This window comes from Hemitrygon akajei, chromosome 14 (assembly GCF_048418815.1).
Source record: "Hemitrygon akajei chromosome 14, sHemAka1.3, whole genome shotgun sequence".
In the NCBI taxonomy this organism is placed as follows: Eukaryota; Metazoa; Chordata; class Chondrichthyes; order Myliobatiformes; family Dasyatidae; genus Hemitrygon; species Hemitrygon akajei.
In genome coordinates, this window is record NC_133137.1 from 32,520,746 (window position 1) to 32,536,608 (window position 15,863).

At 43.5% G+C, this 15,863-nt stretch overlaps 1 protein-coding gene across 1 annotated transcript in view; it reads left to right on the forward strand.

The window, feature by feature from the left end:
• LOC140738947 (2'-5'-oligoadenylate synthase 3-like) overlaps nt 1–5,830 on the forward strand; it is a 75,088-nt gene extending 69,258 nt beyond the window's left edge. The window contains exon 18 of the mRNA XM_073066958.1: nt 3,614–5,830. Coding sequence (XP_072923059.1) covers nt 3,614–3,910 — 297 coding nt within the window. The 3' untranslated portion in view covers nt 3,911–5,830. The remainder of the gene's footprint in view (nt 1–3,613) is intronic.
• The last annotated feature ends 10,033 nt before the right edge of the window (nt 5,831–15,863 follow it).

The window sequence follows — 15,863 nt, forward strand, 5'->3', positions numbered from 1 at the left end:
GACAACATCCGTTGAAACGAGCAGTTAACGTTTCGGGCCAAGACGTTGATTGCTCATTTCAACGGATGCTGCCCGACCTGCTGAGTTCATCCAGCTTGTTTGTACGTGTAGAAAGACATTTACTTGCCCACTTCTTCCACCCCACCAATGCCTGGCTTTTGACAGATATCCCAGATTGCCCCAGCCATGGGAGATGGTGCAGTCTGTCACAGGCCTTTGTGTTGTCCTGTAGGTTCATTTGCAGTCCATGGTGCTGAAGGTCAACAACCTTGCCCTGCAACGCTCTAGTTCTGAACACTGGTTGGACCCAGATGTTGGTGGTGGAGTGGACAGTCTGGAGGGTTGTCAGTGGTGACAGCGCGACATTGGTAGAATGCAGAACTGGGCTGAGAAGTGACAGATGGAGTTCAACCCAGAATAATGTGAAGCAGTTTATCTTGGTAGGTCGAGTTTGAAGACAGTATATAATATAAATGGTAGGACTCTTGGCAGTGTGGAGGCTCAGCGAGATCTTGAGGTCTGTGTCCGTAGGACACTCAAAGCTGCTGTGCAGGTTGACAGTGTTGTTAAGAGGGCGTATGGTGTGTTGGTATTCATCAACTGTGGGGCTGAGTTCAAGAGTTGTGAGGTAATGTTGCAGCTATATAGCACCTTGGTCAGACTTGGAGTACTGTGCTCAGTTCTGGTCACCTCACTACAGGAAGGATGTTGAAACTATAGAGAGAATTCAGAGGAGATTTACAAGGACGTTGCCTGTATTGGAGAGCATGCCCTCTGAGAATAGGTTGACTGAACTTGGGCGTTTCTCCTTGGAGTGACGGAAGATGAGAGGTAACGTGATAGAGGTGTATAAGATGATGAGAGGCATTGATCATGGTGATAGCCAGAGGCTTTTTTCCCAGGGCTGGAATGTCTAACATGAGGGAGAATAGGTTTAAGGTGCTTGGAAGTAGGTACAAGGGTGATTGCCGGTGAAGGTGGTAGAGGTGGATACAATAGGGTTTTTTAAAAGACTCCTAGATAAGTACATGGAGCTTAGAGAAATAGAGGGCTATGCGGTAAGGAAATTCTAGGTCGTTTCTAGAGTAGGTTACATTGTTGGCACAATATTGTGGGCTGAAGGGCCTATACTGTGCTGTAGATTTCTATGTTCTATGTTCTAAATGAGCTAAGCAAAAGACAATAGGACAACTGTTGGTTTCTGGATGGGCTAAAAGCTAAAACAAAAAACATGGCTTTTCCTACATCCTTCCTGCATCTTTCTTGTCAGCCACTGTAACCTTGGCCTCACAGTGTCAGAAATATTCCATTTGTCCACTTTCTGGTACTTAAAGATCAGAATCAGAATCAGGTTTAATATCACCGGCATAAGTCGTGAAATTTGTTAACTTTGCAGCAGCAGTACAATGCAATAGATAATAATAGAGAGAAAGAAACTGTGAATTACAGTGAACACACCCACACACACACACACACAGACACACACACACCCACACACACACACAGACACACACACACACACACACACACACACACACACACACACACACACACACACACAGACACACACACACACACACACAGACACACACACACACACACACACACACACACACACACACAAAATAGTTAAATTGAATAAATAATGACAAAATGGAAATTTAAAAAGTAGTGTGTGTTCCTGGGTTCAATGTCCATTCAGGAATCTGATGGTAATGGGGAAGAAGCTGTTCCTGAATCGTTGTGTGTGTGCTTTCAAGCTCCTGTACCTTCTCCCTAATGGTAGTAATCAGAAAAGGGCATCTGGGTGATGGGGTCGTTAATGATAGACATCACCTTTCTGAGGCATCGCTCTTTGAGGATGTCCATGGTACTATGGAAGCTTGGGCCATGATGGAGTTGATAAAGTTTACAACTCTCTGCAGCTTACTTCAATCCTGTGCAGTAGTTCCCCTCCCCACCCCATCCGCCATACCAGAGGGTGATACAGACAGTCAGATTGCTCTCCAGGGTATACCTGTAGACATTTGTGAGATAAATGTTCTGTACGATTTCGAACAAATTGCCACCCGAGTCGATGATTGTTTTACTGCAGTTTCCTGCTTGTAACCTTGGACATTTACCCTGTTAGTTGCAACGTCAGACCTTGGAATTGAAACTTAGCCCGAGAACGGGAAAACAGAAATCTGCGAGCTAAGATGCTTGTAGATCATCAGCCTTTCTCAGCCTGTGAATTGACCAGTAGATTGTTTATCAATGTTGAAACAAAGGCATTGTGTCTCCACTTGTTCCAATCTGAGAGATCATTGAACGATTTACCCTGGGCTGTACGCTTTGCAATGAAGTATAGTATGATTGTTTCCACTTATTGCTGAGATCTGAATTTGTACGGAGAGGCCACTGCACTCCAGAAGTAATTCCAGAATAGGATGGGTCACAGCAGAGCCCTGGGCTTTCGGGGGTTTCCAATAAGTGTCTTTAATCCTTATTTTTAGTTCATTTCCATACTGTTCCACGAGTGTGGAGCTTTGCTCAGGTGACTGCCAATGACGGCTCCCTTCGGTCCCCTCCTCCTCTCCTGTCTCCTATGGTCCACTCTCCTCTCCCATCAGATTCCTTTGTCTCCAGCCCTTTACTTTTCCTACCCACCTGGCTTCGCCTGTCATCTTGTAACAATCCTTGTAATGCTGCCCCCACCATTTTGATCTGTCCTCTTCCCCCTTCCTTTCCAGTCCTTATGAAGGATCTCAGCCGGAAACGGCAACTGTTTACTCTATTCCATAGATGTTTCCTGACCTGCTGAGTTGCTCCAACATTTTGCATGTGTTGCTTTGGATTTCCAGCATCTGCAGAATCTCTTGTGTTTGACCGTATACGTTCAATTTCTAATTGGATGATCTGTAAAGATAGGCACGCAATTTGTCCAATGGCTGGGTGTTTGGTGCGTAAAATGGATGAGAAATGAGCCCTAGTATGGGCAGACCCTGGAGTTAGTTTTACAACACTCCCTTCATTTCGACACCTGCTGTCCAACACTGTCGGATTTTGCCTGGGCACTTAGACTATAACGTTCGAAGTAAATTTTATTACCAGAGTACATATCTGTCACCACATACAACCCAGAGATCCATTTTCCTGCGGCCATACTCAGCAAGTCTATAGAACAGTAACTATAACAGACTGTGCAAATGCAAATATAAATAACGAGAACATGGAATAACTGGATAAAGAGTCCTAAAAGAGAGATCATTGGTTTTGGGAACATCTCAATTGACGAATGCGGTTATCTTCTTTGGTTCAAGAGCCTGATGGCTGAGGGGTAGTAACTGTTCCTGAACCTGGTGGTGTGAGTCCTGAGGCTCCTGCACCTTCTCCCTGATGGCAGCAGCGAGGAAAGGGCGTGGCCTGAGTGGTGGTGATCTCTGATGTTGGGTGCTGCTTTCCTCCGACAGCGTTTCATATAGATGTGCTCAATGGCTAGGAGGGCTTTACATGTGATGTACTAGGCCGAATCCACAGCCTTTTGTAGGATTTTCTGTTCAGTTTTCTATTGCCTCTGACGTATAAAAGGAACATATTTTACTTCTGTCCATTTTTGTTTTGTGTACCTCAGCCAGTGAAGACATTTGGAGTCACCCCGGGTGTAATGGAGATATTTGTCAACATAAACGGGCATAACCGGACAATCCAGGTTTTGCCAAATGACAAGGTTTCAAGTTTAAAAGATAAAATTGAATCCCTGGAGCAAATCCAGCGAAGCCAGTACTACTTAACCTTTCAATCAACATCGCTTGAAAATGCACGTACACTGCAATCTTATGGCATTAAGCAACATTCTACCATCCTTGTCAACCTGAGATTGCATGGTGGCAGTGAGATTCAACTTTCTAATGCAGAGGATCCTAACTGAACAGTTTGAAAATCAATGGCAGTGATAAAGACCTGAATTAGTTTTTCTCATTTAAGGTACCATATTACAATTACAGCACGGAAACAGGCCATCTCGGCCCTTCTCGTCCGTGCCGAACGCTTACTCTCACCTAGTCCCACCGACCTGCACTCAGCCCATAACCCTCCATTCCTTTCCTGTCCATATACCTATCTGATTTTTTTTTTTAAATGACAAAATCGAACCTGCCTCTACCACTTCTTCTGGAAGCTCGTTCCACACAGCTACCACTCTCTGTGTAAAGAAGTTACCCCTCGTGTTACCCCTAAACTTCTGCCCCTTAACTCTCAACTCATATCATCTTGTTTGAATCTCCCCTACTCTCAATGGAAAAACCTTATCCACGTCAACTCTATCTATCTCCCTCATAATTTTAAATACCTCTATCAAGTACCCCCTCAACCTTCTATGCTCCAAAGAATAAATACCTAACTTGTTCAACCTTTCTCTGTAACTTAGGTGCTGAAACCCAGGTAACATTCCAGTAAATCCTTTCCATTTTCTATTTTCTAATTATGATTTATAATTTAAATTTTTATTGTATTTACTTCGATTTGTACTTCAGGGAGCGTGAAGCACAGAATCAAATATCACTGTGATGATTGTATGCTCTAGTATCAATTGTTTGGTACAATAAAGTATTTGTATTTGTATTGTAAATCTCCTCTGTACTCTCTCTAATTAGTTGACATCTTTCCTATAATTCAGTGACCAGAACTGTACACAATAATCCAAATTTGGCCTCACCAATGCCTTGTAGAATTTTAACATTACATCCCAACTCCTATACTCAATGCTCTGATTTATAAAGGCCAGCATACCAAAAGCTTTCTTCACCACCCTATCCACATGAGATTCCACCTTCAGGGAACTATGCACCATTATTCCTAGATCACTCTGTTCTACTGCATTCCTCAATGCCCTACCATTTACCATGTATGTCCTATTTTGATTATTCCTACCAAAATGTAACACCTCAGACTTATCAGCATGAAACTCCATCTGCCATCTTTCAGCCCACTCTTCTAACTGGCCTAAATCTCTCTGCAAGCTTTGAAAACCTACTTCATTATCCACAACGCCACCTATCTTAGTATCTTCTGCATACTTACTAATCCAATTTACCACCCCATCATCCAGATCATTATGTATAAGACAAACAACATTGGAACCAGTACAGATCACTGAGGCACACCACTAGTCACCGGCCTCCAACCTGACAAACAGTTATCCACCACTACTCTCTGGCATCTCCCATCCAGCCACTGTTGAATCTTTGGTTACCTTTGGTTAATTACTTTGGTCGAATCAGCATTAACTGTAACTGATGTGAGGCAGGAACTCTTGAAACACATATTGCATATTGTGTTCTTTCTGATGAAACATATCCCAAGTTAGCTAACGTGACCAATATCTGATAATGGAACAGGGTGTTTGGGAAGCTCGGATGATTTATGCATTGTGGGTACCTTGTCAGTGCACAATCCCCACCCCCTCGGACCTTATCAGACCCACGTGGACACTTCTCCCACAGTGCACTTTAAACTCTTGCAAACCCTAAGCTTGTCCACAACTCTCTTGCACCACACACGGACAAAGTGAATAGCCGTGCCTATTGATCTTTGAATCTATTTAATTATTATGCTTTTTTCTCAAGGCTCTCCTCTTATGCGTCATAAACATAATGACTTGAATCGAGTAAAAGAATTTTTTTGTGAAACCACATCGGTACAACATGAGAAATGGCAGCCATTGGCTATATGTCAGGGAAGAAACTGCTGGAATTATCTGAATAATAATAACTTAAGATGATGTAAATTCTGTTTTGTACTGTGCGAAATTCAGCAGTCAATAAATAAAGCTGTTTTAATGTTTGAAGGATTATCGGGCTGGTTTTGCTCAATCGGAGATCATATATTCATTTGCTCAAATGAGCTGTTATGGACGATTTTAACTGACTATAAAAGATAGGAACAGAATTTGGCCATTTGGACCATCAGGCCTGGTCCACCATTCCATCGTGGCCGATTTATTTGCCCTCTCAACCGCATTCTGTTGCCTTCTCCCTGTAACCTGTGATGCTTTTACTAAATAAGAACCTATCACCTTCTGCATTAAATAAACCCAATGACTTGGCCTCGACAGCCATCTGTAGCAATGAATTCCACAGATTTACCACCGTCTCGCTGAAGAAATACCTCCTCATCTTTGTTCTGAAGGGACGTCTTTGTATTCTGAGGCTGTGCGCTCTGGTCCTCGAATGCCCCATTATAGGAAACTTGCTCTGCACATCCAGTCTATTGAGACCTTTCAATTCTCAATAATTTTCAATGAGATTTCCCCCCTCATTCTTCTAAACAGTGAGTACAAGCGGAGAGCCGTCATACGCTCTGATTATGTTAACCCTTTCGTTCCCGGATCATTCTTGTGAACCTCCTCTGTATTCTCTTAAATACCGGCACATCCTTTTCACCGATAATGGGCCCAAAACTGCTCACAGAATTCCAAGTGTAGTCTGATCGATGACCACTGAATTATTTGCCCATTGTGTTCTAAATGTCCGTTTTGTAAGGATCAGTTTCGTGTGTTGGGCTTGTTTTTATTCACAGGATGTGTGTATCTCCAACAAGATCGGTATTCAATGACTATCCATCACTACTCCTGTCTGGCTTACTGGCCAATTCAGTGAACAGTTAAAAGTCAACACATTGCTGTGAATCTGGTGAGGCAGAATGGGTTAGAAAGTCACTGAACTAGTTGGGGGTTTAAACAAGCTAGAGCTGTCCTGGCAACCACCCCCACCACCAGAGTTTACAAAGAGATACCGACTGCCCAGACTGTTCAGTGACAATAGGCCTCATACATTTGGATCAATGTCCAGATCTATGCATTGTCAGTCAACTTAAATAATCAGCATATTTATAAATGATTCAGATGATGTGAAAGAAAGTAAAGTTTATTCATGATTGCCAGACTGACACAAGGGAAGTTTTGTTTAATTAATATGGGTGCTGTTAAGGCAATTTTGGAGTTAGGACATCTATCAAATAACTTCAGCCACCAATCTTCAGATCTGAATATGGACTGTAGATTAAGTTTAAAATGCTCTGGACCATGGGATTGTAGAGGTGTGAAAACAGCAATTGATTGCAGGACCGGAAAATAACATTGGCTAGTGTGTGGGCACAGTTGGGGGGTGGAACAGAAACACGGAAAACCTACAGCATAATACAGGCACTTCGGCCCACAAAGTTGTGCCGAAACTGTCCCTACCTTAGAAATTACGAGGGTTACCCATAGTGCTCTATTTTTCTAATCTCCATGTACCTGTCCAAAAGTCTCTTAAAAGAACCTATCATATATGTGCCGGCAGCCCATTCCACGCACTCACCACTCGCTGCGTAAAAAACATACCCCTGACATCTCCTCTGTACCTAATCCCAAGCACCTTAAACCTGTACCCTCTTGTGCCCAGGGCCATTTCAGCCCTGGGAAAAAGCCTCTGACTATCCACACGATCAATGCCTCTCATCACCTTATGCACCTCTATCAGGTCACCTCTCATCCTCCGTCACTCCAAGGATAAAAGGTCGAGTTCACTCAACCTGTTTTTATAAAACATGCTCCCCAATCCAGGCAACATCCTTGTAAATCTCCTCTGCACCCTTTCTATGGCTTCCACATCCTTCCTGTAGTGAGGCAACCAGAACTGAGCACAATACTCCAAGTGGGGCCTGACCAGGGTCCTATATAGCTGCAACATTACCTCTCGGCTCCTAAATTCAGTTCCACGATTGATGAAGGCCAATACACGTATGCCTTCTTAACCACAGAGTCAACCTGCACATCTGCTTTGAGCATCCTATGGACTCAGGCACCAAGATCTCTCTGATCCTCCATATTGCCAAGAGTCTTACCATTAATACTATATTCTGCCTACCAAAGTCAACCACTTCAAACTTATCTGGGTTGCACTCCATCTGCCACTTCTCAGCACAGTTTGCATCCTATTGATGTCCTGCAGTAACCTCTGAGAGACCTCAACACTATCCACAACACCCCCAACCTTTGTGTCATCAGCAAACTTACTAACCCATCCCTCCACTTCCTCATACAGGTCATTTATGAAAATCACGAAGAGTAAGGGTCCCAGAACAGATCCCTGAGGCACTCCACTGGTCACCGACCTCCATGCAGAATATGACCGGTCTACAACCACTCTTTGCCTTCTGTGGGCAAGCCAGTTCTGGATCCACAAAGCAATGTCCCCTTGGATCCCATGCCTCCTTACTTTCTCAATTAGCCTTTCATGTAGTACCTTATCAAATGCCTTGCTGAAATCCATATACACTACATCTACAGCTCTTCCTTCATCAATGTGTTTAGTCACATCCTAAAAAAATTCAATCAGGCTCGTAAGGCACGACCTGCCCTTGACAAAGCCATGCTGATTATTCCTAATCATATTATACCTCTCCAAATGTTCATAAATCCTGCCTCTCAGGATCTTCTCCATCAACTTACCAACCACTGAAGTAAGACTCATTGGTCTATAACTTCCTGGGTTATCTCTACTCCCTTTCTTGAATAAGGGAACAACATCCGCAGCCTCTCCAGTCCCCATTGATGATGCAAAGATCATTACCAGAGGCTCAGCAAACTCCTCCCTCGCCTCCCACAATAGCCTGGGGTACATCTCATCCGGTCCCTGCGACTTATCCAACTTGGTGCTTTCCAAAAGCTCCAGCACATCCTGTTTCTTAATATCGACATGCTCAAGTTTTTCAGTCCGCTGCAAGTCATCACTACAATCACCAAGATCCTTTTCCCAAGTGAATACTGAAGTAAAGCATTCATTAAGAACCTCTGCTAATTCCTCCAGTTGCATACACACTTTCCCAGTCACTCTTGTTAGGTCCTATTCTTTCACAAATTATCCTCTTGCCCTTCATATACTTGTAGAATGCCTTGTGGTTTTCCTTAATCCTGCCCGCCAAGGCCTTCTCATGACCCCTTCTGGCTCTTCTCATTTCCTTCTTAAGCTGCTACCTGTTAGCCTTATAATCTTCTAGATCTCTAACATTACTTAGCTGTATGAACCTTTTGTAAGCTTTTCTTCTTGACTAGATTAACTACAGCATTTGTACATCACGTTTCCTGTAACCTGCCATAACTCCCCTGCTTCATTGGAACGTACCTGTGCAGAACTCCACACAAATATCCCATGAACATTTGCCACATTTCTTCCGTACCTTTCCCTGAGAAAATCTGTTCCCAATTTAAGCTTCCGTGTTCCTGTCTGATGGCCTCATAATACCCCTTACTCTAATTAAACGCTTTTCTAACTTGTCTCTTCCTATCTCTCTCCAATGCTATTGTAAAGGAGATAGAATTATGATCAGTATCTGCAAAATGCTCTCCCACTGAGTGATCTGACACATGACCAGGTTAATTTCCTAATACCAAATCAAGTATGGTCTCTCCTCTTGTAGGCTGATCTACATATCTACATACAGTCTCTTCAGTTCAGTTCTCTGACCAGACAAAGGTCATTGTGCGACAACTCCAGTTCCCTAACGTGGTCCATTAGGAGCTGCAGCTCAACACAACAGGTGCAGATATGGCCATCCGGGAGGCTGGGAGACTACAGGACGTCCCACGTCTGACACCGAGTACAGAAAACCAGCCTCTCACACATCTTTACTTTCCATAATTAACACAGGTAAACCTACCTCGCCTCGTTCCATTACTGCCTAAGCTGGTTGAGCCAAAGCCCTCTCACTTCGCTGCCTGCTCCGAACGGAATGTGACAGTTATGTGTGGTTCAAAGAAATACATTGTAAATACAGAATTGTCGTTTTATCTTCAGCATATAAAATGTCAGGTAGTCTTGTGCTGAGCAGGCCTCTTCCTCCGAAAAGGTCTCAATGTGATGCCTGCCATGTCCCATTTCTGCTTCATATCCACCAGCTACTTCTCTCTGGTGACTTTGTTCCCGTGGCAACAGGTGCAAGATTTACACCGGCAGGTAATGTTAATTGTTTGAGCGAACAAGCAATACTTTGGGACATAGATATCCATGCAGGAGAATTTAAGTTTATCTACGTTGGCCTAAATATTGGAAGTGCAGCATGGGTATTTAAAAGACGGAATCATTAAAGTAATCTTTACAGGTTCGGGGTACAGTCAAAGTGCGGGTAGATGGTTGTCCTTTATACTGAGGTGTTCAACATTAGAAGACATAGGATTCATTACGGCTGCACGAACTTTGGTTCAGTCACAGCACGACCATTTCTGAACAGCACCATCATAGATGGGATATAATAGCCCAGAGAGAGAGCAACAAACATTTATGTTCAGCTTCAACTTCAAGTCTATTCTCATTCAACTATACATACGTATACAACTAATATGAACCATCGTTCCTCTGGGGGCAAGGTGCAAAACACATACAGCATATAGTGATGACCAAGCATGGACAGTCACAAAATAATATTAGCACAATGCAGAATGATTGCAGGACTCCAGAGTTAAATTATGAGGTGAAATAACTGTCTCATTTGAAATCCTTGGAATTTAACAGGGTAGGGGTGACTTGGTTTACGTTTCCAAGGTAAAGGTGTATAATTGACAGAGCTGTATACGATAATAAGAAGCACTGATAGAGTAGACAGCCAGTGCCTTTCTTTACCCAAGTGGAAATGGCCAATACAAGAGGGTATAATTTTCAGGTGATCGGAGGAATGTGTAGGAGAGTGGTAAGTGTGTGGAACGCATTGCCAGAAGTGAGGGTAAAGGCAACACATTATGGAGGTTTAACAGTCTCTTAGACAGGCACATGGATGAAAGAGAAACAGTGGGCTCTGTGAGAGGGATGCATCAGTCTGATCTTGGCCGAGGTTAAAAGGTCGACACACATCTTGGGCCAAATGGTCTGGACTGTGCTATACTACTCTGTGTTAAGTGGAACTGAATGGTCAGATAGAAATAAACACATCTCTTTTTGAGAGTCCACTCCTTTGTAAATGGTCTGAAAGTTAGAGATTCTCATTTCAGGACTGACTTTAGGAAACATTTCAAAACAGGCAATGGTATAAACTTGGATAAGTTTATTCTCATTTGAATATAGTAATTGATGCCAGGTTCATTGTTAGTTTTAATTCTGGGATTAAAATTCTGAGATTGATTGTTGAAAGCCAGTAGTATTACGGGATAAGGGGAAAGGGCTCTGTGACTGTAGCACTTCAGCCAGATGAGGAAAAACTGAGACTGTGGGAGTGTTGCAGAGATTTTGTGAAGAGTTGTGTGGGAATGTCGGAGAGGGTGGACTGAGACAGTTCCATCAGGGGTAGGACTCTCCCACCTACAAGAGGCAATGTTCCTGGAAAGGGGCATCCCTCATCAGGGATCCCCACTACCTGGATGCTGGCATCAGGCAGGAGGTGCAGGAGTCTGAAGACCCACATCTCAAATCTTCATTCCTACTGCTGTTAAGTTCATGAACCAATCTGAAGAACCTTGGCAATACCTCAGAATATTTTTTTCACTGCCTAATTTGTCACTGTTTAATTTGCACATATGCAAGTTATTGATAATTTATTTAAGTTTATTTTAACTTATAGTTGTCCTCATCTTGTAATTATCCAGAAAGACTCATTGTTATGGCATTTACAGCCCGCCAATGTATGCCTACGATAATAGTAGACGTGAACCTCAAGTTCAAAGTTGATTTGTTATCAAAGTGTGCATCTGTCAGCATATACAACCCTGAGATTCATTTTCTTGCAGGCATTTAAAACACAGACTTACACAGAATTAATGAAAAACTACACACTTACAATCAATTTGCAAAAAAAGACTAACTGTGCAAATATAAATTAATACTATAAAATAGTTAAATGAAGAATATTCAGAAGATCAGGTGTAGAGTCATTGAAAGTGAGTCCACAGGTTGTGGAATCAGTTCAGTGTTGAGGTGAGTGGAGTGTGGGGGTTAATACTGTCCCTGAACCTGGTGATGTCGCACCTAAAATGGATGAAATTTACTGGGTTTCCACTTCACTCCGGGTAGAGAGTTCTCCATTCTCCATCTCGGAGTTAAATTCCTCCTGTCAACGATGTCTCTTGGTCCCAGGCTACCCAGTAAGGGGAAACATCCTCACTACATCTCGCCTGTCAGTCACTTTAACCGTGGCCTCACTCTACCAGAGATACAGTATTCCCTGTGTCCGATCTCTGCGCTTAAAGATAACTGGTTTTCTCCGATTTCTAACAATTGCTGGCTTGCTGACAGTTTTCGCAGTTTCCTGCTTCTGACTGTGGACGTTTCCTCTGTTATTTGCAACGTCAGATCTCGAAATCGAAACTTACCCGAGAACAGGGAAATGGAGACCTGTGCAATAAAATGTTTGCTGAACTTCAGCCTGTGAATCGACACAAATATTGTTTACTTGTGTCGAAACAACGCCTTTCATCGTTCGATTAACCCTGGGCTGAACGTTTCGCAGTGATTGTCCCCGTTTATCGCTGAGGTCCGAATTTACACAGAGGGGCCACTGCACTCCTTAAGTCACTGTGGCACCGAACGCGTCCTGGGTTTTGGGAACTTTGCAATAAGTGACTTTAATTCTTTTTTCATAGTTATTATCGAACATACCACCAAGGCTTATAGTTTCACAGCACATCGCGTATCATTTACTCCCACAGAGCCGATCTATTCACTTTCTGATTGGATGAACTGTAAAGATAGGCATGCAATTTGGCCAATAGAAGAGAAAGTGGGCTGGATGTTTGGGACAACATTACGCATGAGGAATAAGCCAAGTGCAGGTGCAGTCCAGCTTCACAGAATGACAAAGCGGGACATGCCTGATATATAGAAAAGGGATAAACTTCAATAAAAAATAAATTACAAAAAGAAGAAAAGGGATGTAATCAGTTTTACAATGGATCTGTTTTATTCCACTTCATTTTCACACCAGCTGCCCTTTCCGGCCTAATTCCACAGAACATTTAATTTGAAATTTAAACAAAATTTAATTATCAAAGTAGATATACAGTATGTCATTATATACAATCCTGATATTCATTTGCTTGTCTACAGAATAGTAATTATAACAGGATTAATGTAAGACCAGCCAGAGTGTGGAAGACAACAAACTCTGCAAATGCAAATATAAATAACTGGTAATAAATAGCAAGAACATGAGATAATGAGATAAAGAATCCCTAAAAGTGAGATCATTGGTTGTGGGAAGTTTTCAATGATGGGGCAAGAACGAGGCCCTTCATTTTATTCAAGAGTCTAATGGTTAAGGGGTAGTAACTGTTCCTGAACCTGGTGGAGGGAGCCCTGAGGCTCTTGTGTCTTCTTCCTGATGGCAGAAGTGAAAAGAATGCATGTCCTGGGAGATGGGGATCTCCGACGATGGATGCTGCTTTCCTATGTCAGCATTTCATGTAGACGTGCTCAGTGGTTGGGACAGTATTACCCGTGATGAATTTCCCCATAGAACAATCGTGTGTCCATCTCGGTCTGCGATACATAATCATCCATTCTTCACCTCTCTCCTCAGTTTTGAAAATATGCCCTCTCCCACAAGACGTGTATTTGTTGACCATCTGTCCTGTCGAGTCCTCTCAGACTCCCAGTAAGAAAACCTCTCATGTTTCTGTAACTCCAGTGGGTATAATTTCCAATGAGGAAATGACCGACCTCCTCAACCTTCTCTCATAAAGCAGCTTTTAATCCCAGGAATCAAGCTTACAAACTATTTCCTATCTTCCCATGAATAAAAAGACCTTCTGGGGCAGTGGGACTTGTACAAGCGAGACGGGTTACACTTGAACTACAGGAGGACCAGATAGATAGATAGATACTTTATTCATCCCCATGGGGAAATTCAACTTTTTTCCAATGTCCCATACACTTGTTGTAGCAAAACTAATTACATACAATACTTAACTCAGTAAAAAATATGATATGCATCTAAATCACTATCTCAAAAAGCTTTAATAATAGCTTTTAAAAAGTTCTTAAGTCCTGGCGGTAGAATTGTAAAGCCTAATGGCATTGGGGAGTATTGACCACTTCATCCTGTCTGAGGAGCATTGCATCGATAGTAACCTGTCGCTGAAACTGCTTCTCTGTCTCTGGATGGTGCTATGTAGAGGATGTTCAGAGTTATCCATAATTGACCGTAGCCTACTCAGCGCCCTTCGCTCAGCTACCGATGTTAAACTCTCCAGTACTTTGCCCACGACAGAGCCTGCCTTCCTTACCAGCTTATTAAGACGTGAGGCGTCCCTCTTCTTAATGCTTCCTCCCCAACACGCCAACACAAAGAAGAGGGCGCTCTCCACAACTGACCTATAGAACATCTTCAGCATCTCACTACAGACATTGAATGACGCCAACCTTCTTAGGAAGTACAGTCGACTCTGTGCCTTCCTGCACAAGGCATCTGTGTTGGCAGTCCAGTCTAGCTTCTCGTCTAACTGTACTCCCAGATACTTGTAGGTCTTAACCTGCTCCACACATTCTCCATTAATGATCACTGGCTCCATATGAGGCCTAGATCTCCTAAAGTCCACCACCATCTCCTTGGTCTTGGTGATATTGAGACGCAGGTAGTTTGAATTGCACCATCTCACAAAGTCCTGTATCAGTTTCCTATACTCCTCCTCCTGTCCATTCCTGACACACCCCACTATGGCCGTGTCATCAGCGAACTTCTGCACGTGGCAGGACTCCGAGTTATATTGGAAGTCTGATGTGTACAGGGTGAACAGGACCGGAGAGAGTATGGTTCCCTGCGGCGCCCCTGTGCTGCTGACCACCGTGTCAGACCTACAGTTTCCCAACCGCACATACTGAGGTCTATCTGTCAAGTAGTCCACTATCCAATCCACCATGTGAGAGTCTACTCCCATCTCCGTTAGTTTGTGCCTTAAGATCTTGGGCTGGATGGTGTTAAAGGCACTAGAGAAGTCAAGGAATGTAATCCTCACAGCACAACTGACCCCCTCTAAGTGAGAGAGTGATTTGTGCAGCAAATACGTGATAGCATCCTCCACTCCCACCTTCTCCTTATACGCAAACTGAAGAGGATCCTGGGCGTGCCTGGTTTGTGGCCTCAGATTCTGTAATATCAGCCGCTCCATGGTCTTCATCACGTGCGACGTCAAGGCAACAGGTCTGAAGTCATTCAACTCCTTTGGTTGTGGTTTCTTCGGTACTGGGACAATACAGGATGTTTTCCACTGTCTGGGTACTCTTCTCTGCTCCAGGCTCATGTTGAAGATGCACTGTAGTGGTTCTCCCAGCTCAGTCGCACAGGCCCTCAGTAATCGTGGGGAAACTCCATCCGGTCCAGCCGCCTTGCTGGTACAGATCTTCCTCAGTTGACCTTCCACCTGTGCAGCCGTAATCCTGGGCGTGGGCAAGGTCTCCTGTGAGTGGCTATTTTCCTGTGAGGGAAGTAAGCCTGGTGTGGATTTCTGCGGTGAGGATGAGATTGAGCTGTCGAACCTGTTGAAGAAGTTGTTCAGCTGGTTCGCTTTCTCCACATCTCCACTTATGTTCGCCCCCCGCTTTGCACCGCATCCGGTGATGATCTTCATCCCATCCCACACCTCCTTCGTGCTTTTTTTCTGCAGCTTTTGTTCTAGCTTCCTCCTATACTGCTCCTTTGCCCCCCTTATCTGTACTCTGAGTTCCTTCTGAACTCTTTTAAGCTCCAACCAATCACCATCTTTAAAGGCCCTCTTCTTCTGGTTTAGGAGGCCTTTGATGTGACTAGTGATCCAGGGCTTATTATTGGGATAGCAGCGAACAGTTCTAACAGGGACAACTGCATCCACACAAAAGTTAATATAGTCCGTTGTGCATTCAGTGACCTCCTCAACGCCCCCA